The sequence below is a fragment of the Podarcis muralis genome, chromosome 12 (assembly GCF_964188315.1).
Source record: "Podarcis muralis chromosome 12, rPodMur119.hap1.1, whole genome shotgun sequence".
Classification (NCBI taxonomy): domain Eukaryota; kingdom Metazoa; phylum Chordata; class Lepidosauria; order Squamata; family Lacertidae; genus Podarcis; species Podarcis muralis.
Window position 1 is genome coordinate 54,423,924 of NC_135666.1, and position 27,406 is coordinate 54,451,329.

Consider the following 27,406-nt stretch of genomic DNA (forward strand, 5'->3'; position numbering starts at 1 on the left):
GGCTTTTACCCACAGCGCCACCCGCGTCCCTTTACTTTTATTTACTTTATTATAATAATAAAAATCACAGCTGTACGCACCAGCAATGATAGCATACATGCCATTTTGAAAGAAAAATGGTGACCCTGGGAGAACAAAACAGGGAAAGCAATTAAGCTAATGCCTCAAGAGAATACTGAGGGGGGGGCGTGGGGGGAGGTGTTCAGGCTCAAGACATTTTGCTGCCTGAGGCAAAGAATCTGATGGTGCATCGCCCACCCACTGGCTGTTGATTTTTTACTTCAGCATCCTCCACTGCACCTGAAGGGAGCAGGCTACCTACATGGCGGATTCCCAATTCAGCAGCAGCAACTTAAAGGTAAAGGTAAAGGACACCTGACAGTTAAGTCCAGCCGCAAACGACTCTGGGGTTGCGGTGCTCATCTTGCTTTCTTGGCCGAGGGAGCCGGCGTACAGCTTCCGGGTCATGTGGCTAGCATGACTAAGCCGCTTCTGGTGAACCAGAGCAGCGCACAGAAACGCTGTTTACCTTCCCGCCGGAGCGGTACCTATTTATCTACTTGCACTTTGACGTGCTTTTGAACTGCTAGGTTGGCAGGAGCAGGGACCGAGCAATGGGTGCTCACCCCGTCACGGGGATTCGAACCACCGACCTCCTGATCGGCAAGCCCTAGATTCAGTGGTTTACACCACAGCGCCACCCGCGTCCCTGACTTGCTCTCTGCCTAATAATAGGTCCAGGCCTGTAGGAATATGCCAAGCCTCCACTGCACTGGATGTCCCCTGCCTTGTGCGCTCTGGTCTCCAGCAGTAGCTCTGTCTGTCTGCCCACTGTCTTACTTTCTGGTCTTCCTGCTGTCCATTTTCTCTATTGCTACTGGAACCCGGTGGACCAAGAAAAGAAAGCTACACAGCAGTTATCGCAGCAGGGCCTGAGGAAATGTGCACTGACTGAGCCACTTCGGAAGCAGAAAGGAAGCAGCGCCGAGGGCCTTCTGGCAGTTTCCTCACTGTGAGAAGCAAAGCTACAGAGAACCAGGCAGAGGGCCTTCTCGGTAGTGGCGCCCGCCCTGTGGAACACCCTCCCATCAGATGTCAAAGAGATAAACAACTACCTGACATTTAGAAGACATCTGAAGGCAGCCCTGTTTAGGGAAGTTATTAATGTGTGACATTTTAATGTATTTTTAATCTTTGTTGGAAGCTGCCCAGTGTGGCTGGGGAAAATCAGCCAGAGGGGCAGTGTACAAATAAATTATTATTATTATTATTATTATTATTATTATTATTATTATTATTATTATGGCAGAGGTTGCCCTGCTTTCATTGTGCAAACATTCACAGACCCACCTACCACTTACAAATTCAAATAATACTACATGTACCATCAATTGTAATTCAGTAACTTGAGATTTGTTGGCATCACCTTGCCAACAAAGGTCCGTATGCTTAAAGCTATGGTTTAATAAAGAAGGCTGATCGCCGAAGAATTGATGCTTTTGAATTATGGTGCTGGAGGAGACTCTTGAGAGTCCCATGGACTTCAAGAAGATCAAACCTATCCATTCTTAAGGAAATCAGCCCCGAGTGCTCACTGGAAGGACAGATCCTGAAGCTGAGACTCCAATACTTTGGCCACCTCAGGAGAAGAGAAGACTCCCTGGAAAAGACCCTGATGTTGGGAAAGATGGAGGGTACAAGGAGAAGGGAACGATGGAGGACGAGATGGTTGGATAGTGTTCTCGAAGCTACCAGCATGAGTTTGACTAAACTGTGGGAGGCAGTGGAAGACAGAAGTGCCTGGCGTGCTCTGGTCCATGGGGTCACGAAGAGTCGGACATGACTAAACGACTAAACAACAACAACAACAACTTGAGATCTTCCTGTTTAGGGCCCCCGCCCAAATGTGTTTTGTTTTGTTTTTGAACTTCTACTCAATTCAGGGTTCCCCCGGGCTTGCTGATATTCCCATCTTCTGTGTGGATGGTTCCGCTCCAGGCCCGACAGAAAACGGAGTTCACTACTATTCGTATATACAAGACAGAAGGCAAAAGGAGCCTCTTTGAAATAGCCAAGTGTTCCAGGATCCTTTCATGACCAGCAAGTGCCCATGGAAGCACATGTTTCATTCCACTCACTTGATCTCCAGGGAGGAACCCTGCCATGTAATATAAAACAGGAGGACCTATTTTTATCTGACACATGCAGATAAAATGATGCTAGGCAACGGAGTTTGACAGATATTGCAAACAGTATCAAGGTGAATCAGTTACTCATTCTTCTGAAGCCATTGCGTGTTTTGAACAGCGCTCTGCCCGCTGCTCCTATGGCAGAGGAAAGTAGTGCAACTCTGGTCTTTTGCTCTGGCGCATTATCACTTCTGCAAGATGACAGGTGATGTGACAGAATAGGCCCTGTTGCCACCCCAGGTCCCTTATCCAGAGGACGGACTCATTGTGCGACATGAACTGAAGCTTCATAAAGACTGATAATAGCGCTGTTCTCTGAAACCCCAAAGGTCTTTTCGTAGCTTGCATTAAGCACGAGGCGTCTTGCTTCGAATAAAGACAAAATGTCAGGACAATCCAGGAGGAACCGAGGAAAAAGGCTGAACAATTCCCTGCCCCTTAAAATATCCAGCACTGGGTTGTAATAGTTCCTCAAGTGCCCGTCTGTTATCGTAAACAACACGTTAAAATGTGTTCCGGGAAGCCTATCCACAAAATGACATGACAGACTCAAGTGAGTGAATTGAATACAGAATGACATTTGGAATGTTGTCAAAGCAAGCTATTGAGATTAATCTGCAGCTTCCCAAACTCCGCCGATTCCTCCAAACAACGGTTTCAGCGCCAAAGTTTGTTGCTGCTGCTGTTGGGTGAAAGGGGTGTTATTAGACACATTTACAAGCAATTTCATCATCATTACGGTGTTAGTACATGCATTTGCATGTAAGACCTTGCAAGGTTTCGTCACAGCTTCACACATGCATCTGGCCACGGAGTTTAGCCGAGCAAGGCTTGGAGTCAGAGGCTGCAATGTCGCCAGCTAAGAAACCAGACCAAGTGTCTGACTTTGAGTCCAACATGCAATAAATATTTATTGCTCACAGGCCATTACCAATGTAGTAGAGTGCCTATTTGGGATGCGGGTGATGCTGTGGGTTAAACCACAGAGCCTAGGACTTGCCGATCGCAAGGTCGGCGGTTCGAATCCCCGTAACGGGGTGAGCACCCATTGCTCGGTCCCTGCGCCTGCCAACCTAGCAGTTCGAAAGCACGTCAAAGTGCAAGTAGATAAATAGGTACCGCTCCGGCGGGAAGGTAAACGGTGTTTCCGTGCGCTGCTCTGGCTTGCCAGAATCGGCTTAGTCATGCTGGCCACATGACCCGGAAGCTGTACGCCAGCACCCTCAGCCAATAAAGCGAGATGAGCGCCGCAACCCCAGAGTCGGCCACGACTGGACCTAATGGTCAGGGGTCCCTTTACCTTTATCACATGCATTTGCATGTAAGACCTTGCAAGGTTTCATCACGACTTCACACATGCATCTGGCCCCGGAGTTTAGCCGAGCAAGGCTTGGAGTCAGAGGCTGCAATGTCGCCAGCTAAGAAACCAGACCAAGTGTCTGACTGTGAGTCCAACATCCAATAAATATTTATTGCTCACAGGCCATTACCAATGCAGTCGAGTGCCTATTGGCACAAATATGGGGAAATGCAATCTCCACTTAGACAGCCAGTGTGGTGTAGTGGTTAGAGTATCAGACTAGGGCCTGGGAGAGAAAAGAGTTCAACTCCCCACTCAGCCACAAAACTCACTGGGTGACCTTGGGCCAGTCGCTACCTCACAGGGTTCTTGTGGGGACTGAACAAGGAGAACAATGTATATCGCCTTGAGCTCCATGAAGAAAAGGGAAGGGTGCAATCAATCATTGAATTAATCAATGCAATAAAATGCAATAGAAATTAAAATAAACCTCAAAACATCCTGAAGTTCATTTTAAGATTTAACTTGCTCAAATTAACGAGTCTCCTTCACAGACCACACTAACAATTCGTTCAAGATTCTCACTTGGATTTTCTTTGGAGCAACTGTAGGCAGCGCAGATTGATCAGACATGCAGTATACTCATATTCACTGAATGACAAGTAAATTGCTACATTTTATACTGGCCATCCACTACATTGCTAGTGAACCAAACTGAGTTTGTGACTTTGAGTCTGATGTGGGGCACTAAATTGAAGGTGGCCAAGCAGGAGCCCCCTGGACCAGATACCATAGACACCAGATAACATAGATACCAGAACCTTCACAGACGCTTCCCTGTGGGGCTGAGGAACTAAGTGCCTTCCAGCCCACCATAGTGGGCCAACACTGCATGGAACACACCAGGCAGAAGGCCAGGGACCGCAGGATAATATAAAACCCTATTTCAATGCATAATGCAGACGAACATGAAGCTTTCATTGAGATGTTGGGACAAACGACCTTGAAGCCAGTTTCTATTTGGCTTCTTTGAATACTGGAAAGTATGCTGTATTAATTTGTTCATTTGCCTCTCCCACCCCCCAAAAAACCTCCCCAAAGCCCAGAATATTTGTGGCCTTTGAACTGGTCATGTAGATAGCGGAACATGATCCAAAGCTCTTTTTAATTGAAGCATCCAAAACCACCTTTACATATTTTGCAAGGTTGATAACCGGCAAATTTATTTCACAGCCAACATTTTCTGAGTATATTTACACTCTGCAAATATATTAATTCTTGGCTTCATAACTCAAACTCCCTGGCTCAACTGCTATTTAAATTGAACACGGGTGAACAACAGACGGCTTTAAATTATCCCAGATTGCAGCCATCTTCGTGTTAGCTAACAAGGATCTAAGGGTAAAGATTCTTTAGAGCAATCTGTGAAGACAAATTCATAAGGGCAGATCGTACAAAGGCTTAGCTTTGTGTGTGTGCGTGTGGGGCTCTTCAAAACACAACGTTCTCCTAAAGCAAAGGTTAATTCTAGGGCAGCAGTAGGAAAGCTGTGGTCCCCCAGTGATTGCTGGATGTCCGATTCCATCAGCACTGATTGGCAGTCCAGCAAATAAGGAGGTCCGTGGGTTCCCCACTCCTATTCTAGAGTAACAGCATACCGATTTTAATTGTTATACCATCTTCAAATAATGTGGATCTTGTACAACACTCTTTATTCATATTGACACAATACAGAATCTTCTAAACAACAGGACAACTAACACATTTTCCAGGCTGGTGAAATAGGGGCGCAATGTGCATAGACTCACTCCATTTCTATGGCTTTAGTTTCAATATTATGCTTACTACAATTGTTAATGTATTTCCTCACAAAGTATAGGTTGCAGTTGTGCCCAATAGGATCCTCATTAACTTACACTTAAGATAAAAAAAAATGAATAATTTAAAATAAAACCAAGCAATGTAAACCATCATTTAAAAATGTAAAATGAATGAAGCCACAGGGAACGCAACACCACCATAGCAGCTCGAATTTGTGTCCCTTACAATCAGGTGAAAATCCTTTGCAGTCCTCCTAAAAGACAGCCAAGACAGGACAGCGTGGCATCCTAGATGAGATCATTCCCTAGGGAGGGCCCCCACTCTAAGAAGACCCTACCCTTTGTAACCATATACAGAGCCTTAGAAAGGAAAAACATACAAGGCAGGATATCAGTGCAAGATCTGAACACACAGCATACCCTCCAACTGTCCCGAAAATACAGAGATGGTCTTGAAAGCCCTTAAGCCATCATGGCTTTCCACTTCTTAACACAGAGTCGTCCCAAATTTCCAAGAGGTCTTCCCTTCAGCACAGCGTTTCAACGTGCTACTGGAAGTTCGGTTCCATGCATTCCTTTAACACATTTCTTAGATCTATGCCTCCCGCTCCCTTCCTCCTCCATTCAATATGGCGTCGCTTCCTGTTTTTATGAGAACAAGATCTGGGACACCTAAATGCCCCTAAGAAGGGTTTTCACCATTTCTCTGATCCTCATTCGCTTGGTCCCCCATCAAGTGGGTGAATGGAGGAGCAAAGGGGGTGGGGCCTATCTACAAGGCCACTGCCATGGCTGCTGAGGGGGTTGGGGGAACAGAAGAAGAAGAAGAAGAAGAAGAAGAAGAAGAAGAAGAAGAAGAAGAGTAGTAGTAGTAGTAGTTTGGATTTGATATCCCGCTTTATCACTACCTGAAGGAGTCTCAAAGCGACTAACAATCTCCTTTTCCGTTCCTCCCCCACAACAAACACTCTGTGAGGTGAGTGAGGCTGAGAGACTTCAGAGAAGTGTGACTAGCCCAAGGTCACCCAGCAGCTGCATGTGGAGGAGCAGGGAAGCGAACCCGGTTCACCAGATTATGAGTCTACCGCTCTTAACCACTACACCACACTGGCTCCCACACTGAAGGGTCCCCTTTATGATTGCTTGGCTCTGGCTGATAAATACTGACCTAGTGTAGAGAAAAAATGCCCACATATCTGTTTAGGGTCTGAAGAACACAGACATCTGTGTGTGCTTGCTCAAAATATGGCTAATTTCTGTTCACGCTTGCGTAGGACACAGCTCGACTCCAAAGACTGCAGTTTCTTGCAGAAGAATTGTTTTGAAATAGATACAGGTTTTCCTGTTCATAATTAATACATTCATTTATTTACAACATTTTAATCCGACCATATCTTAATTCAAATCAAAGTGATAATTCAGTACGGTGGCAAGTCTTTTCACATAGCATACTGCTGTTCAGTTGTCTTACTAGATAAGGTTTTTTTTTTGGGGGGGGGGGAAACACGCACCCAGACTTGCTTCATTTGAGCTGAGCAGCATTATAATTACTTGGGGGAGTTTAAAGAATTAGATAATCAAGATAACTCTGCAAGGTCAATAAATAAGAAGTGAAAAGGAAATTAAGATAAAGTTAAGGAACAATAAACTGAGACTATTTTTAAATGGGGCATAATATTGGGTGCTAATGTATTTCTGATATGATATAAACTCCCCCCCCCACTCTTCTCCAAATACTACTGACAGTCATGACATATGCCTAACACCTCTTGTTTTGCAAGCTGTACAAACAAAGTAGCACCTAAGCCTTTTGCAAATTTATATTCTGAGATCAATTTCACAAGACTATGCATGCAAATGACTTCAAGGTACTTGGTCATAGCTGTCAACGTTTCCCTTTTTTAAAAGGGAAATTCCCTTATTCCGAATAGGATTCCTCGCAAGAAAAGGGAAAAGTGAACATCTACCGTATTTTTCGCCCTATAGGACGCACTTTTTCCCCTCCAAAAATGAAGGGGAAATGTGTGTGCATCCTATGGGGCGAATGCAGGCTTTCTCTGAAGCCTGGAGAGCGAGAGGGGTCGGTGCGCACCGACCCCTCTCGCTCTCCAGGCTTCAGGAAGCTATCCGCTAGCCGTGGGAGACGCAGCTCTCCCATGGCTAGCGGAGAGCTTGCCAGCACCCAGAAGCTTGGGGCGCACTGAGATCAGCACTCCCCAAGCTTCGGGCTTCACGCAGCGCTCCGCTAGCCGTGGGAGAGCCGCGCGAAGTCGCGCGGCTCTCCCAGGGCTAGCGGATAGCAGCCTGTTCTGGGGGCTGGGGTCGGGGGAAGCTCGGGCTTCCCCCGCCCCAGCCACGCACATGGGGGGAAATAAATTTTTTTTTCTTTATTTCCCCCCCCCCCAAAAGCTAGGTGCGTCCTATGGGCCGGTGCGTCCTATGGAGCGAAAAATACGGTATGTACTTGGTGCTCCTAAGCAGCACCAGTGATTTCCGTGTACTCATCAGAGGGTCATTAAACCAGCTTTTTGCCCGGTCAGCCTTGCCAGGTAAAGGTAAAGGTACCCCTGCCCGTACGGGCCAGTCTTGACAGACTCTAGGGTTGTGCGCCCATCTCACTCAAGAGGCCGGGGGCCAGCGCTGTCTGGAGACACTTCCGGGTCACGTGGCCAGTGTGACATCGCTGCTCTGGCGAGCCAGAGCCGCACACGGAAACGCCGTTTACCTTCCCACTAGTAAGCGGTCCCTATTTATCTACTTGCACCCGGGGGTGCTTTCGAACTGCTAGGTTGGCAGGCGCTGGGACCGAGCAACGGGAGCGCACCCCGCCGCGGGGATTCGAACCGCCGACCTTTCGATCGGCAAGCCCTAGGCACTGAGGCTTTTACCCACAGCGCCACCCGCGTCCCTCCTTGCCAGGTACTTGATGTTAATTTAGAAAGAGCACTCTGTAGAATGAACATATTTTCATAAATGTTCAGATTCCCCATGAATGGAACAGAATTATGCCAGACAGGTTGACACCAGACAGTTCTAGATAATTCCACCACCCCCCTCTCCAGTAAACACGCAACTCTGTAAAGTAAACCTCAAAGTACTAATTATCTAAATAGCTGGCTAGCCTTCTCTTAACCAAAGCAACCTGGATGTGAAAAATGAGCAATCCTAATTAAACACACTGTGTTTCTTGGTGTTGCAGTGATTGCTTGGCATCGTAGCTTGCTGATCAAGTGCCCTTCTGAACTTGAGGCTAATGAAGTGGGGTTTTGCCTAGAGAGCTGTGAAATGTCCATGTTTATGATGAAAACATTATCAGCCTGCAGTTGTTTTCAAAGGCATTAAGTTAACACAGCAGGAGCACATGATATTGCTCATTAAAGTGCTAATTGCAGGACAGAATAGGACCTCACCACTCACTCACTCACTCACTCCAAAGCCTTCTTCAAACCTTCTTTGTTTGCATAGGCCTAAACCAGAGGTGGTCAATTGCTAGCATATGGACAGAATCCAACCCCAGTGCAATTCTGTTTGACCCCAAACAGTCCAGACAAATTTCAAACAAAACGTGTAGAAAATTTGCTCCACATTTTACCCATAAGAAGGAGATAGAAACATTTCACGCATTTAACATTATAGTTCACCAAATGTTTTTATACAACATCCCAAATCTTTGCAAAATTGCGGATCTTTTACTGCAATATGACTTCATTAAAGAAGAGGAGGAGGAGGAGGAGGAGGAGGAGGAGGAGGAGGAGATTTCCTTTCCAGGGTGGGCAAAACCAGTTTTAAAATACGATACTTACAACAGTTACAATTAAGATAATTGGGCAGTTCCTAAAATATAGACGCTTACAACCTGAAAGGGGGTCAACATTATGTTGCATAAAGGTATATAATCAGTACACTGCAGTGAGAAATGGAGGCCCAGTTTATTACAGAAGGACTAGTTCTTCTGCTCTGCAGTTCAGCAAACAGATCCCCAAGCCAGCATAAAAGACTCGCCAGAGCAGCCTACAAGCCACGTAGAATAACACACTCACGGCTTGTTCACACTTCTGCTTGTCCCGTTGCATAGAAAACATGGGTCAGAGTGGTTTTCTGCCACTCAGTGACCCACACTTTCTAGGCATAGCTCTGAATAGTCCCCCCCCCTTGTCCCACCCCTTGCCCAGGGAAAACCCACTCTTTAGCTCTAAATCCGAGAAAACGTCAGTGCAGAGAAAACCTGAACTACTGTTTTGCTCAGAATGAATGCTAAAAAGAGGTTTTCCCTGGGGAAAAGTAGCGGAACAAAAGGAAGTCTGGATAAGTCCTAAGTAGAGTCTTTGAGGTTCTGTCTCTTCCATGTGCCGAATTCCTTCAGATCCCGGAGATGGTAATGAGAACTGGCAGTTGTCAGCAACTAACAGGAATGACCTGAACCTCGGAGGAAGATTCAGATAACATCTCCATTGGTAAGGAAAGTTGCCATTAGCATACCCAACTTTCAACCAACATTTTAAAAGGTTAGGCAGCCACATGAAATTTCAGTGACGCTGTGAAAAACATGATAGTTTGGATCCACCTTTTCCCATTGTTATTGGGGAGGGGGCAAGAAGAGAGAGAGAGAGAGAGAGAGAGCGCAAAGAGTGAGCCACTTAGCACTAAATTTACTGTTGTCAGTTCAAATTCATAATATTTAAAAGCAAATCATAAGGAAGCGTCGGAAAGAACAAAGTCAAGATCAAAATCAACCAGGCCTCTTTTTAGGATTCCCCTGGCAAAGTTACAGGAAGACAACTATCAGCCTCCTCTTTACATGTTTACTCAGAATGTTTCCTTAAGTCCTATCCCACTGGGGTTAAGAGGATTTACTCCCAAGAAAATGTGCACAGGCCGACAATAACTGTAATCTTATCTATACTTAGGGGAGCAAGTCCTGTTGGACTTGGTGGGGCTGACTTCTGAGTGGTAATAACGTTATGAGTTGTGGGTGCCAGGGTTTGGGGGTGCCAGATTCCCCATAACTCCTGATAGATGGGGCAGTCTGTTAAATGCATGAAGCTAGACAAAGGAACAGTAGACCATGGCTGATTTCTGCTGGCATGGGAGAAGCAAGAATATCTTGGAGAGTAGTGGTGTGAGCCCCTTCATCATAGTCTCAGGTTGTATATATGTGTGAATAAACCATATATAATAAAGACACCACAGTCTGTGTTGTGCCTCATTTCCAAAGGAAACACAAACTCTGGGAAAATGCCTATACCCTTGGAATCCTGCACCGCTCAGAGATAGGGGTGGCGTGTAGCAATACATAATATTAGGCTGCATCATTACGGCATGGCATGATTTCAAGTATTTCCTTATATAAAGCAGAGTCACCTGATAATTACAAGGTCACAGCTGATGTCTGTTTTATAGCACAATAAAAGATAAAGCAGGCAGATTTCTCCAAAGAAAGTGGGTATTGGTTTATTAAGGTCCCAACATACATGTCAAATGCTACATTTCTTATTTAACCAGAGGTCCCGTTGAATCCCTAAGGGGTTTGTTTAATCAATACAGATCTACTCCCAACCAGCCAATACCAGTTTGGATCATGCAGAAGTTGGGAGCACAAGACCTTGAAGGAGCTCTTAATGCTTTTGTAACAACCAAGCCATGGGTGAGTTGCAGTAGAAGATCAGGGGCACGAAAGCTCTAGTGGGATGCATTCTATCCATGGGTTTACTTTGCCTGTTCTTGGTACATGCAGAAGTTGACCAATACTAAGACCAATACTAAAACAACAACAAATAATTTCTGCCAACTCCCCCCGCTGCCAAATGCCTTCGAGTTCTTCTGCGATCGATACCTACCTCTGTGACGTTTTCTTATATTTTCTCCTGCAGAAAAAGAACATAAATAAACATGAGGAATAAGTAGGGTCAACCTAGGATGTGGGTGGAGATGTAAATGGATCGGTGTTTTCAATAATGGGAGGAGGTGAAGCTTTAGCATAAGATCTGAAGGACAAGTTTGTTGAGGAGGAACCTCCAGACCAGGTAACTCCTTGGAGTCAAAACAAATGTGCCATTTTTCTACCATGCATATCCACCATTCCAGTCATCATAACCAGGCAATAAAAATCCCTGGTATTATAAATCTTCCATTTGCATGTTACAGCTGAAAACAACACAAGACACAAGAGCAGTTGCCCCCAGTCTGGTCTATATAGCAGCGATCACCTCTCATTTCTCGTTGGCATTTATTTATTTGTTTGTATTTTCAGCATAACTCCCACAAAAGTCGGATCATCAATCACCAAGGCTGTCTAGAACTTAGCAACTGAAGTGGACAGAAGCAGCCTCTGAGCAGCAACCCTGAAGAACAGTACAGTGGTGCCTCGCAAGACGAAAAGAATCCGTTCCGCGAGTCTCTTCGTCTTGCGGTTTTTTCGTCTTGCGAAGCAAGCCCATTAGCGGCTTAGCGGATTAGCGCTATTAGCAGTTTAGCGGGCTTAGCGGATCAGCTGATAAGCGGCTTAGCGGCTTAGCGGATCAGTTGATAAGCGGCTTAGCGATCAGCTGTTAAGCGGCTTAGCGGATCAGCTGTTAAGTGGCTTAGCGGCTTAGCGGATCAGCTGATAAGCGGCTTAGCGGCTTGGGGAAAAGGGGGGGGGAGGGAAAAAACCCTGCAGGAACTCGCAAGACATTTTCGTCTTGTGAAGCAAGCCCATAGGAAATTCTTTTTGCAAAGCACCTCCAAAACGGAAAACCCTTTCGTCTAGCGGGTTTTCCGTCTTGCGAGGCATTCGCCTTGCGGGGCACCACTGTACAAAAGTCAACTGAAGAGCAATGGATTAATATACCGCTTTAAACTGATGCATATAAACAGTGTATAGTAAACTCTGCACACAAAATAGGTAATAAGTTAAAATGCAAATCATGAATCACAATTACAGCAACATATATGGACTTCAAGAAGAATGTATGGGGGGGAGTACAGGTGGGCCTTAAATGAGATAAGTCTCAGGTAAAAAAGAATGTTCTTAGCACGGACCAGAATATAATCAGATTTGGTGCCTGCCTTATGTACATGGAAATGGGGAATACACAGCTAAAGGCCTGGTGCCCTGTTACATCAGGGATTTCCATACTGAACAGATCACCTATATATGATTCTGCCACAAAGAGAATGACAGACATATTACAGGAAGACAATTTATACTCTCTTGTGTAATTTTTAGGGGACGCGGGTGGCACTGTGGGTTAAACCACAGAGCCTAGGGCTTGCCGATCAGAAGGTCAGCAGTTCGAATCCCCACAATGGGGTGAGCTCCCATTGCTCTGTCCCAGCTCCTACCAACCTAGCAGTTCGAAAGCACACCAGTGCAAGTAGATAAATAGGTACCGCTCTGGCGGGAAGGTAAACAGTGTTTCTGTGCACTGCTTTGATTTACCAGAAGCGGCTTAGTCATGCTGGCCACATGACCTGGAAGCTGTATGCCAGCTCCCTCGGCCAATAAAGCGAGATGAGCGCTGCAACCCCAGAGTCGGCCACGACTGGACCTAACAATCAGGGGACCCTTTACCTTTACCTTTACCTGTGTAATTTTTAGGGCTGATTGCACCTCTCACCACTCAATGATTCTTAGGTGAGCTGCAGAGGGTCTGTACCTCTGTAGAAGAGCATATGTTTTTAATAGTCTCAAGTTTGATTTCCCACATTTACACCTAATGAGCCTTTGGTGACAGGGGCTGAAACCCAGGAACAGCCCTGCCAATCAGAGCAGACCACACCGGGTAATTAGATCAACCACCCTTCCCATATGTTTTGGATTACAAATCCCATCAGCCGCAGCCATGGTGGCTGTAGTCCAAAATATAGGAAGGGCACCAGATTGAGGAGGGTTCAGACAGCCCCTTGGTCTGACCCAGCAAAGTATTTGATCTGCTAAGACATATGCACACATTGTCATTTGATGTTACAGTCATCAAGTGATTGGCATACACGTGATGCTAGTGACTTTCCCCAACTCCTCTCCCCAATTTTGCCATCTTGCCACTGCCCTTAATTGACAGGGGTTTTGCCCATTTTATCCTCTCAATGGCCTCCCATTCAAAGTGATTCCCAATACTTCCCCTGAAAAAATGTAAGCTGTTGACGCTCAAAAAGTCCCCGATACAATGGTAAGAACTTGTTGCTTGAACTTCCTTTTCCCTCCTCAGTACAGGAGCCCAGAATCTGACCACTGGGAGCGAGTTTTCAACATGCCCTTTTTGTTCATGCCTTTTCTTAGAGATATGACAGCAGATCTTCGAAACAGCCAGCCATGGGATTTCATAATAGTAAGCGATACACATAGACCCCTGACCATTAGGTCCAGTCGTGGCCGACTCTGGGGTTGCGCCGCTCATCTCGCTTTACAGGCCGAGCGAGCCGGCGTACAGCTTCTGGGTCATGTGGCCAGCATGACTAAGCCGCTTCTGGCGAATCAGAGCAGCGCACGGAAACGCCGTTTACCTTCCCACCGGAGCGGTACCTATTTATCTACTTGCACTTTGACGTGCTTTCGAACTGTTAGGTTGGTGGGAGCAGGGACCAAGCAACGGGAGCTCACCCCGTTGCAGAGATTCAAACCGCCAATCTTCTGATCGGCAAGTCCTAGGCTCTGTGGTTTAACCCACAGCGCCACCCACGTCAGGAATATACAGAGGCATAAAAACAAGCCTTCTTGCTAACAATGGGAAGCTGCAATATGTGGGTGCAGGAGGTTCAAAGAAAGGAAAAAATAGATCGTTTCACTTTAAGGTAAGATTGCTGCAATTTTGTCTAAGATGCATTAAAGTTCTCAGGACTGGAATTTGCCAGCATCTTGGATTTGCCCATTACTGTGATCATGGCAATATCTTCAAGACCATTCACAAATGCCTCTCTGGGACGCAACTACCTACAGCCAGTACAGGGATAACTTTGCAATTAATTATGACAGCAGAACAATGTGAGGGAAAGCTGTCAAATGCAGAGGTTTGCATTGGTTCATGTGACTGCAGCTCACAACTTCAACAGACCATACAAAGCGGCCCTTGGAAGTGAAGTCTGGCCTAATACCGACCCTGCTGAAATCCTAGAATTGATAGCTGAGCTGAAAACTGGTAAGGCCCCTGGGCCAGATTTGGTCCCTGTTGAGGCTATAAAGCTTCATTCTGCATGGTGGGCAGGGATTTTAGCTAAAACGTTCGACGCAATAAATGCCACGGGCTTAATACCAGGAATGTGGAAGGAGGCCATTATAATTCCTGTCTACAAAAAAGGCCCTCCCGGTGACCCAGGGAATTATCGGAATATCAGTCTGCTATCGTCCATTGGGAAAATATATGCCCGTTTTTTGCTGGCAAGGCTGATGAAGTGGTCAGTTGAGGCTGACCTGATTGGACATGAGCAAGCTGGATTTAGATTAAACCGATCCACAACAGACCAGGCAATTATTCTTTATCACTTAGCCCGGAAATACTCGACACCTCGACGGGGCCAACTCTGCGCAGCTTTCATAGATCTGAAAGCTGCGTTTGATAGTATTCCGAGGAAATTACTATGGGATAAACTTGCTTGTTGGGGAATAGATAGAAGGTTATTGTGGCTTATCTCCCAACTTCATGCCGGGTCCGTGGCCAGGGTGAGATTATCCCCTGCTGGAGATCTGACTAACCCAGTGCCAGTAAATAAGGGTGTACGCCAGGGTTGTATTTTAGCGCCTCTTCTTTTTAATTTATTTATCAGCGATATGAGGAACCCATTAGCCGACTCTCAAAAATTTATCCACTCCCCTCGTATAGCAGATTACCGCTGTCCTTTACTTCTCTACGCAGATGATGCGGTACTACTCTCTTACTCCAGAGTGGGTTTAAGGAGGGCACTAAAGATTTTTGCGACATATTGCCATTCTAATCATCTGACTATCAACCATTCCAAGTCCAAAGTACTGATATTTTCAAGGAGTCGAAAACTTTATTCATGGAAACTGGAGGGCATGAAAATCGAACAAGTACATAAATTTAAATATTTAGGAATTTATTTTCAATATAATTTAGGGTGGAAAGCGCACGTTGAATATCTTCAAAACAAGACAAAAGCCCTATCACACTCCCTCCTCCGTTTTTTCTACTCTGAGGGGGCCTTATTCATCCCTGCGGCCTTGAAAGTGTATAGCATCAAAGTGATGGCCACAATGGCCTATGCTGCACCTCTATGGGCTGCCTTTGCAAATCTCTCACCTTTAGAGTCACTTCAAAGCCAATTCTTACGCCGACTTCTAAAATTACCAACATGCGTAAGTAATGCGGCCATTCGCTTAGAAATGAAGATCCCCTCAGTGGAGTTAGTTATATGGAGGAGAGTTTTGAATTATTGGATATCCCTATGGCATAAACTCCCGAACCACTATCTCATTCAATGCATGTGGCGAGATGACTTCACCAATTTGTGGTCAGGAAAAATCCATGCCAAATTGCTGTCCTATGAGATCTCGCCCACTGAATTGCTCAAACTGGATCTAAATGTGGCAAAAAGGTGTATAAATCAAAGGCTGGATGATGCGGAGCTATACCAAAATTTCGTAGCTGGTGGTGGAGTCTGCTCGCCATTAAATTTCGGCATAACCCCTATCTACCGCGCTCCGTCCTACTTAACATCGCTTACGGCCGCGTCTCACAGATATGCCTTCATTAGAGCTAGGTTTAATGTCTTTCCAACAAACGTGTTGAGACATAGATTCACTAAGGGCCAAGTCCCTTCAATGTGTGCGTGTGAAATGAAAACATCTGAATCTCTACATCATGTTATGTTTATCTGCCCTTTGTACAGTTCAGCCCGTGCTAGTATACTAAACTCCATAATCCAGCCTATGGCTGACAAATCAGTAGACCTACAGCTGGCCTGGGTTCTTCAAGATGTGGATCCTTATATCACCCTACAGGTTGCTAAATTCCTAACAGCCGTCCTCTCGTACAAGAGACGGAATGGAATGTTAGCTGATTATTGATAGTTATAAGAATTTTCTATAATTACATGAGATATTGATTTTAGTGTAGTGCCTAAATTTTTTATTTTATTTTTTTTAAATCTTAATGTTAAACTTTTCTTATGAATGGCTAATATCTGTCCTTCTGAGTTGAGAACTGTGTTATACTACTTGTGGCTTGTACGAGTCCACTGTTTTATTTGATCTGATTTGTTTTTATTTGTTTTGTTGTGTTGTGTTTCATGATGGGCGTAAAGCCGAATAAACATTTTGATTTTGATCTGGAAAAAGTGGAAGGGTTTTTCTCCACATAAAATAATGGGGGGGGGGAGTCAATTTCCGAGAAGAATAGTCCCCCTTCTACTTTACCACATGATTTTATATTAGTCAAACGAGTTGCTTCTTCACTCCTACTCAGGTTTTAAAAATAATCTGAATTGCTTTAAGTTAAGCTCAACTCCAGATAACTCTTTAGTAATTGACACTGCACCTCTCTCTATTTATTGTATCTAATGTTTCTTAAGTAAATTGAGCAAATTTGCAAGTGAGAATATCTTTTTTGTTTCCCAGCCAAGTGAGCGCCACTTTGAACCTGTCATGTTAAAAGTTAATTTGTACATTTATCACCAGTTTTTAAAGTATGGTGACTCATGGCATTATACATGTTATAGAATCCAAATGTTACTCATGTCAAAGTTTGAACCTTTGGAGTTGTGGGCCTTCTCTAGGGATGGGTGACTTTCTCAGTTTTGGTTTCTCTCCATTTTCCCCCAATTTTAAATTCATTTCTATGTCATTAAAAGTCTTCAGCAAATTTATCCCAATATACACATGTTTGTATGTGCTTTAACCTAATAAACACATTTTTGCAAAGCAGGTTCCCCTTTATAATGCATTTTTATATCATACCTTTCAGTAATATAGCCATTTAATGCACACTTTACACTAGTAATATGCATTTTTGTACACATTACTTGGTGGGAGAACTGTGTTGCAAAATACAGACATGTGCGAATTCAGGAGGATGGCTGAGTTTTAGTTCATCTGTTGTTTTAGAAAGTGTGAATTAGCTAGGTTCACCTTTTGTGCCAACAACCACATTTACACACACACACACACACACACACACACACACGCCCCCATCCCTAGCCTTGGCAAAATTGCTGCTGATGGCACATGAGATGAAAAAGTCCATTCACAACACTCTTCCTTTAGCTGTTAATTCTCAAGGAACATGTGGAGCTCAAATGAGATCAATAGAACGAGAGCATTTAAAACTGGATTAATTCTCTAGGATGTGATAATTCTTTTTTATGAGATTTATAATTCATCGTTTTGGAATATCTGTCAACATTTACATATCGACCACTTAACGCATGCCCAACCATGTCTGTCTCCATACTGTATTCTCATTGCATCTTGAACGCAACAATCTAAACATCAGAACGTCTTGCAGAACGCTATAGGTAAGTAGAGTTAACACAAACAGCAAGTGAGGTTTTAAACCCTCTGCCTGGTTCCCTGTAACTTGGCTTCTTGCAGTGAGGGAACTGCCAGAAGGCCCTCGGTGCTAGACCTCAGTGTCCGGGTAGAACAACGGGGGTGGAGACGCTCCTTCAGGTATACTGGACCAAGGCCGTTTAGGGCTTTAAAGGTCAGCACCAACACTTTGAATTGTGCTCGGAAACGTACTGGGAGCCAATGTAGGTCATTCAAGACCGGAGTTATATGGTAAGAGGGAGAGGGGAGATGTACAGGGAATGAGGCATCTGATCAAGGCTTGTATTTTAAAATGAGCTTAAAAATATATATTTGCAAATGTTTGTATGTTTCATGCCAGACATAAAGCAGCTGGCTGAGTACTCTGGCAGTTGTTTATATTTTTGATCAAGGGCCCCCCTGATCTATAGCAGTACCTCAGGGTTGTAAAAGGAAATTACAGGCTAGGAGCAAAAGGTCATACTGACCATACAAATTACAGAATACAATCAAGCTGCAAAAACACTAATTAAGAGTTGGTAAATAGTAAGAATTATTGTGCCTCCCATCAGACTCGAGCCACATCTTCCTAAGGTTAAAGGGCAAGAGCTAATAGGAACAGCAGCTGGCTTGAAAGGGGGGTGTAAATTTAAGGGGTTGCTTTTGGAAACTGTTTTTACTAAGTTCCTTTCCTTCTAAAAAGCTATATATGAAATATATTGGCTTAAATGTAAGTATGCAAAGGATTTAGAAAGTAAGAAATGTTAGATTCTTATGTTAGATTCTTATTTCATTGATGGTGTGTGAGAAGGTGAACCCAAGATCTCTGTTACCATGAGCCATCTGTTTTAGCCATCTGTTTTGGAGTGAATAGGGCAATAGGGCAATAGGGCCATAGGGCAAAGATGATCTGGTAATTAAGGTGCCTTGTCGAGGCAAATGTAAGATATATGGCTACTTGTCTGCCATTTATGGATAGAAGGAAATATAGCTCTTTGTCTCCCATAAAAGGTAATAGGAAATGGGTGTATCTTTTATGATTGGTTCTAGCATACAGCCAATAGGAATTTCAACCAGGCTGATTGGACAGAGGCAGCCAAAGGAGGAGCAAGGGGGCTGGGCTGAGGGAATATAAGTGCTGGCCATCAGGGCTGGAGGGGGCAGAGCTTTGGTAACCATATATCACTGTGCCTATCATTTATTTGTCTGACAAATAAATTATTATTTTAATTTCTCTATTGCTGCGTTGAATATTTCATTCCAGCTAAGCATTAACCACAAGCAGGGTGCTACAGGAGCTTAGTGCAGTGCAAGCACAGCGGCAGAGGTGACCCAACCCTCCTGCCACCATCCCCATACCACACTGACCTTCCTGCCCCTCCCACCTTGCCTCCTGGTAAGCAGCAGGGATGCTCATGATGAGGAAGCCAGACTCTGCCTTGTCAACTGCTGCTGTGTCAAACAGTTTCTTGCCCAGAAGCTATGTCAGCTGTATATACAGTGGTGCCTCGGGTTACATACGCTTCAGGTTACATACACTTCAGGTTACAGACTCCGCTAACCCAGAAATAGTACCTCGGGTTAAGAACTTTGCTTCAGGATGAGAACAGAAATCGGGCTGCGGCGGCGCAGCAGCAGCAGGAGGCCCCATTAGCTAAAGTGGTGCTTCAGGTTAAGACCAGTTTCAGGTTAAGTACGGACCTCCAGAACGAATTAAGTACTTAACCCGAGGTACCACTGTATATGAATTTGGGGGCAGGAAGTGGTTTATCTAGGTTAGCATGGAATCAGGCTGCTTCCAGTACAGGGACTAGAGAACCTATACTGTGCATATCAGAGTACGTTGCACAGACCTTTGGATCCGGACCAATAGTGGTGGAAGCAAGAGGAGCAGGAATATAATATTTGTAAAGCCATTATTTTACTCCATTGATTATCAACTCTTATTTTTACAGTCACCTATGTCAAGAGTTAAACTCCCTGCAGACTAATGGGGTCATTTAAATAAATTGAAATCTTCTCTGCCAGGCAGCTCAATATGCAAAATCAATACCCCATGCATTTTCTACTAATGCTGTTGCCATTACAGTAAAATTAATGGTGCAAAAACTAAACAGTATTACTGCCTTTATTAATAAACAGCATAAATCAAATTGCAACTGTTTGCCAGTATATTCCAGCTTCTGTATGACTGGGAGCAGTTAGAGAACTGGGGGTGTGTTAGTTTTATTTATTAATTTTACTGGTATTAGGTTGTGTGTTTTTTAATTTGCGGAATTTTCAGGAGCTTGCCACCTACCTAGGCCTAATAGAAAAAGTGAAACAGTTTTTTTAAACAAACAACAACAACAAGCCACAACTGCAGTTAGTGTTTATCATTTCTGTAGCACTTTTGAGTATTCAAAGTCCTTTGCTGTTGATATTTCAACTACAGTTATTCATTTAGGGGAGGAATAAGCATGAACGTCAAAGGATGGCTGCATTTCAGTTTTCATATTGTTTTTGAAAGTGTGAATTTGATAGATTTAGCTTTAAATACGCACCTAATCAAATCTCCCCTGCACGCCTGCTCCTGTTTATCAATATATAATGCACATTTGTCTGCATTCCACACACACACTATTAATCAAATCGCTGTGGGGTTTTGATTAAAAACGGAAGAAAATCACAAAAACTAAGGGCTGAGATAATTCTCCATCGTGTTTTCTAATTCCCACACACAAACTCACCCATGTAACTATTGTGTACATCGTCACCGGTTGCTGTTTGAAGACATATTTGTTCACACTTAGATTAAAAATAAAATCCAGTCTTTTCGAGTAGCTATCTGTTAGATCTGTTTTGTAGTGACAGAACATGTGGGTCATCCTCTCCTTGCAAATTCTCACCCCTATTGCACCCACTTTAATTACAGCTTCTCCTTCAATAGGCAAACTGCAAAGCTCCTTAAGGAATGAACAGAGAGGTGGAAATGACTCCCCCCCCCCCCTTAAACCCCGACAAATGTGCAATACATTGCATGGCAGGACCAAAAACCCATCGCTGATACGAATCGGCTTCCTTCATCTCACTATATTTTTAGCACAGAGGGTGCATACGTGTTTCCTTTACATTGTTTAGTTGCATCCTCCCGACCTGCCTAGGAAAAACGAAACCTACGAAAGCACCTTTTGTCATGGGGGAGGAAGGCAAATCCTCCCGCCTCTCCTTTGGGAATAAGGACAATCAGCAGAACAAGCCGTGACAGCACATGTTGTTTTGCTCGAAGTCAAGAAAGCATCTTTTGCTTTCATCCCACTCCTACTTAAAGAACAAGGCTATTAAATGCACTTCACGGCCGGGGGGGGGGAGGTTGAGGGGGATGAAAGGGTGTGGGTTTCATGGCTCAGTCGGTGCCCCGGTGCTGCATTCGTTGACACATGGAAACTTCTGCGGAGACCCATGGACAGTTGCCCAGTTGCAATTTGTTTGGGGTGGTAGCTACAAAAACAGGAGGAGTCGCAGCCATCCGGGCTGAATATTGGGGAAAGATCCAAAGGTTTGGAATTGCATCTGGCCAGGCCGCAACGGCTTTCAAAGTTGCAGAAGCAAATCTGCATCTTGCTCTAAGCCCTGGTAAACCTATCAGACTCTTGTTTGTTATTGTTGCGCCCACCCCCACCCCCCGCCGCTGCTGCCACCCGCCTGTCTGCTACTTGACAGCTGGCATGACGCAGAATTATAAATCTCGTGTTTGTGCCAGACCCTTTTCCCAACTCTGGAACAGAGGCTGAAACAGTGGGATTACTGTTCAGCAAGCCGAAGCAGGGGCCACACGCAGGAACAGTGCAAAGATGCCTTTCCCATTTTTCGCGGTGCGCAGGTTGGGCAGGGTCAGTGCTTTGCCCAGGTTCATTATGGTCAACCTTGTTTTCATTACTTTTGCTATTTTATTTCTGGTAAGCCTGTATATATTCCAAGCTTCAATATAAATATTTCCTGGGTGGCACACAGATGAAAAGAGCCTGTTTATTTAATGTTTTACTTACGTTAAGCTTGGAAAAGACATCATAGCTGTTGGATAGGCAGTGGGTATGATTCATGTTTGCCACGAGCAAAGAAGTTAGGTGCTTTTTATTAGCCTGGCTTTTGAGGAGATGATGCCCATTATTTTCTAGTCAACAGTGAAGTGCTGAACAAGACTGTTCTGCCTCGTCTTTTCTTGCTAGGATTTAAGTTGACATAAAATGACATGACTGAATAATAAACTGCATGATGGACTGAGGTGAAGTTTATCATTCCTTCACCTTCCAGGATCTTGGGCTTTTTAATTAACTTTGCCTTGACATATCATTTTTTTGATTGATTCATAATGCATACTTCCGACTTCCTCCGTTGCTTCTTCAGCTGACGGTCTGAGCCACCAGCCACAGAATCCAGGCTCACTGAGGTTATGGGGTCTGTCTTCAAAGGGAAATGTCGGCCTGATGATATATCCCTCATCTGTCTAAATCAGAAGGAGGAGTTGAAATAAACTTTTCCAATTTGCACTTTTCAGAACAATATGGCTGCGAGTCTTGAAAGACCTGTTCCCTGCTTTGCAAGCCTTTTCACACTTCGCCTGGGAGGGCAAGGCCTGGACTGACTCCAGCTACAAAAGCTGAGACTGCTGAACGGACTCTTGGGTTGGGGTATCATTTAGGACAGAGTGGGTTGTTGCTGTTATTTATATTAATTGTTTGTGTCTTTATTTTAGATCTTATTACGATGTATGTGGAAATTATTTTATTCGGTTGTGAACCTTTTGATGCTTTCTTGTTTAGGAGCATTTTTGTTATGTTTGTAAATAAGTAATTTTTTCCATGTTGTAAGCCTCATCTTTTCTGGGCTTGCTCAGATGGTTTGCATGGCGCCTGGGATATGCCCTGGAATCTAGTGCGATAAAGAACAGATTATAAATGCTCCTGATCAATAAGCCACTGAATAAATTTAATTTACACCCCAATCCAAAACACGTTCACTAATTTCAGTGGAATTTGCCAATAATTAGGTTGAAATCTTTTGCGTTTTTGCTTTCATTGAACTTGGTTGAATTTATTTCTACATACAGTAGTAATAATAATATAATAATAATAATTTATTATTTGTACCCCGCCCATCTGGCTGGGTTTCCCCAGCCACTCTGGGCGGCTTCCATAGAAACCAAAAATACAGTAAAATATCCCAGATTAAAAGCTTCCCTGAACAGGGCTGCCTTAAGATGTCTTCTGAATGTCAGGTAGTTATTTATCGCTTTGACATCTGATGGGAGGGCGTTCCACAGGGCGGGCGCCACTATCGAGAAGGCCTGGTTCCCTGTAGCTTTGCTTCTCGCAATGAGGGAACCGCCAGAAGGCCCTCGGCAGAAGGACCTCAGGTTAAGAACTTAATTCATTCTGGAGGTCTGTACTTAACCTGAAACTGTTCTTAACCTGAAGTACCACTTTAGCTAATGGGGCCTTCCGCTGCCGCCACGCGATTTCTGTTCTCATCCTGAAGCAAAGTTCTTAACCCGAGGTACTATTTCTGGGTTAGTGGAGTCTGTAACCTGAAGCGTCTGTAACCTGAAGCGTCTGTAACCCAAGGTAGCACTGTAAATATGCAAAGGATCAGGCTTTAAGGCTACTATCCAATATACATTTACTTGGGAATAAGTGCAACTAAGCTCAGTGGATTTTACTTCCAACTAAATCTGCATAGGATCTGGCTATAGATTATTGCACATGTTGCTTTTTAAACTGTCTGTATGAATAAACTTTGCCAGATTGAATCTGAAGCCACAACTTGTGTGCCTGTTGTTAACCAAGGCACAGCTTTTATTGCCTCAACAACATGCAAAATGGCTTTAAAGTGAATTTACAAGAATTTCACTCCCTTTTTGCATCTCAGAGATCGACAGAAATGTGCAAGTCACATTGGCCAACACAGTCGAGTCTTCTGTCATTGAATTCATAGACAAAATATCCCTTGCTCTATTCATTCAGATCATAGATGTGATTCTTAGAACTGGTTAAAATGGCTGCAACTGAAAGCATTGGCACATTGACTCTGTTATACAGCCAAATTCTCCAGAGATTTAGGAAGGCGGGGAGGGGAGACAGAGAAAGAAGTAGCAGCTCTCACACCTCTGGAAAAGAATTAGCATATTTATATATTTTTTAACTTAAAAATTGAATAATTTACAGATCTCCAGACAAAGCGGGGCTTTCTGAGGACCTTTGAAAACCTCCACTCCCTGGTGCCAGCTAAAATACCTAGGGGACAAGGCCTACTGTGTTAGTCACCCTTTCAGGGGGTTCTCTTCCCCCCGCCACTGCCGCCCGCCAATCACGTCATGACAGATCACTGAAAAAGAGAATGCAGAGACTACCAGTATTTGCAGTACCGTCTTGTTCTGAAAGAAGAAAATGGATTGTGGAACTCACAAATGCTTGCTTATATCAGATGTTACGGGGGCACACACTCAGCAAATTACCTTCAGGCAACAAAAGGTTGGTTTTTCTATGCTAAAAGCAATTAAGAGCCCGATTCCCATTTCTACCAAACCTGGCTGGGTCCTAAATAAGCATTTGCAGTGGAAAGCTCAAATATTTGCAGAATTTAAGGGACTTCCTTGAGTAAGTAAAGGAAAACAGAGGGAATGCTTTAAGGAGACTGAAAACTCGGCTTGGCCAATATTTCAGGAGCCACCACTGTTTGCGGCATATATATTTGTGCTCATCCGCTGTGTGAAAAAGCAAGAGGCCACATAGCGGTTCAAGGGAGAATATGGGCTAGGAAAGAAAGGGGGGCAGATGTTTCCGTCAAGAGACCCCATTTGCCATTTCCTTTTCAGCTGCATTGAGAGTATGCTAGGGATGGAGTAAGAGCCATTATGAATCGAGCAATTTAGCACTCTAATCCCACAGGCAGGCAAGAAGATTAAAACCGGTTTCTTTCCTCCTCCTCTGCAATGTGGGGAGGTGGAGGGGGGACTAGCTATGCTTTTTAAATGCTGTATTATCTAGAATGGAGAGGATGGCAGCAGAAAGGCAGTGGGGAAAATCATTCTTACACCCATTTTAGCTTGACTAAATTGGCAAAATAAAAAAAATCTGCCAGAAAAGTAATCTGTGTGCAATACTTACACATGCATTTATACCTTTAATCAAATGGTTAGCTGCCTTTCAAAAAACTGTGTTTTTCAAAGGCAGCATACAGAAGCTAATCAAAACAGTTTAAAGCATGTGCAATATGAAAATAATAAATAACACAATAATATTAGGAGAAAGCAATACAAATATGCTGTCTGTTCCAGCTAGCCAATGGGCTAAAGAGATGACCACCAAGAAACAGTAACAGTCCAAATTGACCCCTCAGTCAACAAGCAGTCAGAAAAAGAAAGGTTCTACTAAAGGCAGCAAGGAGGGAATCAGTTGTTTTTTCCTGAGAGAAGGGATTCAATAAATGTGAAACCACCCCTGAGAAGGTTCTGGAAAACTTTATTCATACAGGCAGGAAACCAGGATGAAATACATATAAATCAGGGACGAGAAACCTTTCTAGGCAGCTTTCCATCTCCTTTACCTCTTGTGGACCAAATTGGACAGCTGGGACCTGTCAATCATCTCACGTCATAATGCTTGTCACATGACCTTGGAGCCTGCAAGGGTCTTCAGGAGGCCTCTCAAAGCACCATTCTTCAGCACTGAGGTCCAGCTCTGAGGACCATCTGGCGGTTCCCTCACTGCGAGAAGTGAGGTTACAGGGAACTAGGCAGAGGGCCTTCTCGGTAGCGGCGCCCGCCCGCCCTGTGGAACGCCCTCCCATCAGATGTCAAGGAAATAAGCAACTATCTGACTTTTAGAAGACATCTGAAGGCAGTCCTGTTTAGGGAAGTTGTTTGATGTTTTTAATATTCCATTGGGAGCCACCCAGAGTACTGGGGAGGCCCGGCCAGATGGGCGGGATATAAGTAATAAATTATTATTATTATTATTATTATTATTATTATTATTATTATTATTATTATTATTTTGTGCAGTGTTTTGAATGGGGCTTCTGGAGAAGATATGGCAATCAGCTGGTTCTCAGAGCTCCAGAAGCCCCCGTCCTCTTCAGAAGCTCCACTCAAAGCACTTTGAAAAGGGCTTTGCAGACATTGTCTATCAGCTGGTGAGCAATGCTTGCAAGCACCCGGTCCTCCAAGCCCTGCCCTTACTTGATTTGGGGGGAGGGGGAAGCTGCCCCCCCCCAGCTACGCCCATGGATCATTTACTATTTTGAGCCCACACAAAACAACCATTCTACTGCTTTTCTGCCACACATTGGCATTAAAGGGAAAAAAATCCCCTCTTGATTGGGTGGATGACCCAAATGACAAAACTAAGCTATGCTGGGGTGAGATTGTTAACCCGGAGGTCATTTGTGTGGGATCAGCTTGTTCTGCCCCAGCCTTCACTCCTGCTGTTTACATAAGCATCTTGCCAAAAGTGAAATCCCGTAACAACTCACAAGGAAGAGCACCACAGAAATATTCAAAATCCTAACCCTTTGGCTTTGTTACGGGATAGCTACCTCCCACCAGCCTCGGTCCAGTATACCTGAAGGAGCGTCTCCATGCCCATCGTTCACTGAGGTCCAGCTCCGAGGGCCTTCTGGCCGTTCCCTCCCTGCGAGAAGTGAGGTTACAGTGAACCAGGCAGAGGACCTTCTTGGTAGTGGCACCCGCCCTGTGGAACACCCTCCCATCAGATGTCAAGGAAATAAACAGCTATCTGACTTTTAGAAGACATCTGAAAGCAGCCTTGTTTAGGGAGGTTTTTAATGTTTGATGTTTTATTGCATTATTATTATTATTATTATTATTATTATTATTATTATTATTATTCTGGGAGCTACCCAGAGTGACTGGGGAAACCCAGCCAAATGGGCGGGGTATAAATAATAAATTATTATTATATTATTATTACCATTCACTACCTGCAGCTCGGGACACGGGTGGCGCTGTGGGTTAAACCACAGAGCCTAGGACTTGCCAATCAGAAGGTCGGCGGTTCGAATCCCCGTGACAGAGTGAGCTCCCATTGCTTGTCCCTGCTCCTGCCAACCTAGCAGTTCGAAAGCACCTCAAAGTGCAAGTAGATAAATAGGTACCGCTCCAGCAGGAAGGTAAACGGCATTTCCGTGCGTTGCTCTGGTTCGCCAGAAGCAGCTTAGTCATGCTGGCCACATGACCCGGAAGCTGTACGCCGGCTCCCTCGGCCAATAAAGCGAGATGAGCGCTGCAACCCCAGAGTCGGCCATGACTGGACCTAATGGTCAGGGGTCCCTTTACCTTTACCTGCAGCTCAGAGGTTTGGTGGAAAGGGAGTCATGCGTAATGATAGAACAGAGACTGGTAGGAAATGCAATCGGCAAAACAACTTTTTGAAGGGTCTGATAATCTCCTGTTGGAGGTTATTATTAGATCACAAAGGCTGGGGAGAGGCTAGTCTGATGGTGTTATGGTTGGCTCCGCTGGATGGGCCATTCAACCTTTGCTCTGGCCTCTCTGTTCCCAATGGCACACAAGGAAGCTGGGTATTGCCACCTTCTCCTTCCATCAGAAGTATGAATCTCTGGTGCCAGAACAAAATAA

The 27,406-nt window shown here is 44.4% G+C and overlaps 1 protein-coding gene across 5 annotated transcripts in view; it reads right to left on the reverse strand.

Annotated features, from left to right (window-relative positions):
- PDE1C (phosphodiesterase 1C) overlaps positions 1–27,406 on the reverse strand; it is a 257,604-nt gene that overhangs the window by 123,977 nt on the left and 106,221 nt on the right. Inside the window, exon 2 of one of the 5 annotated variants that reach the window (XM_077916501.1) lies at positions 11,147–11,173. The exons of the other annotated variants lie outside the window; for them this stretch is intronic. Within the exon in view, the coding sequence (XP_077772627.1) occupies positions 11,147–11,173 (27 nt within the window). The remainder of the gene's footprint in view (positions 1–11,146; positions 11,174–27,406) is intronic. 5 annotated transcript variants of the gene reach the window in all.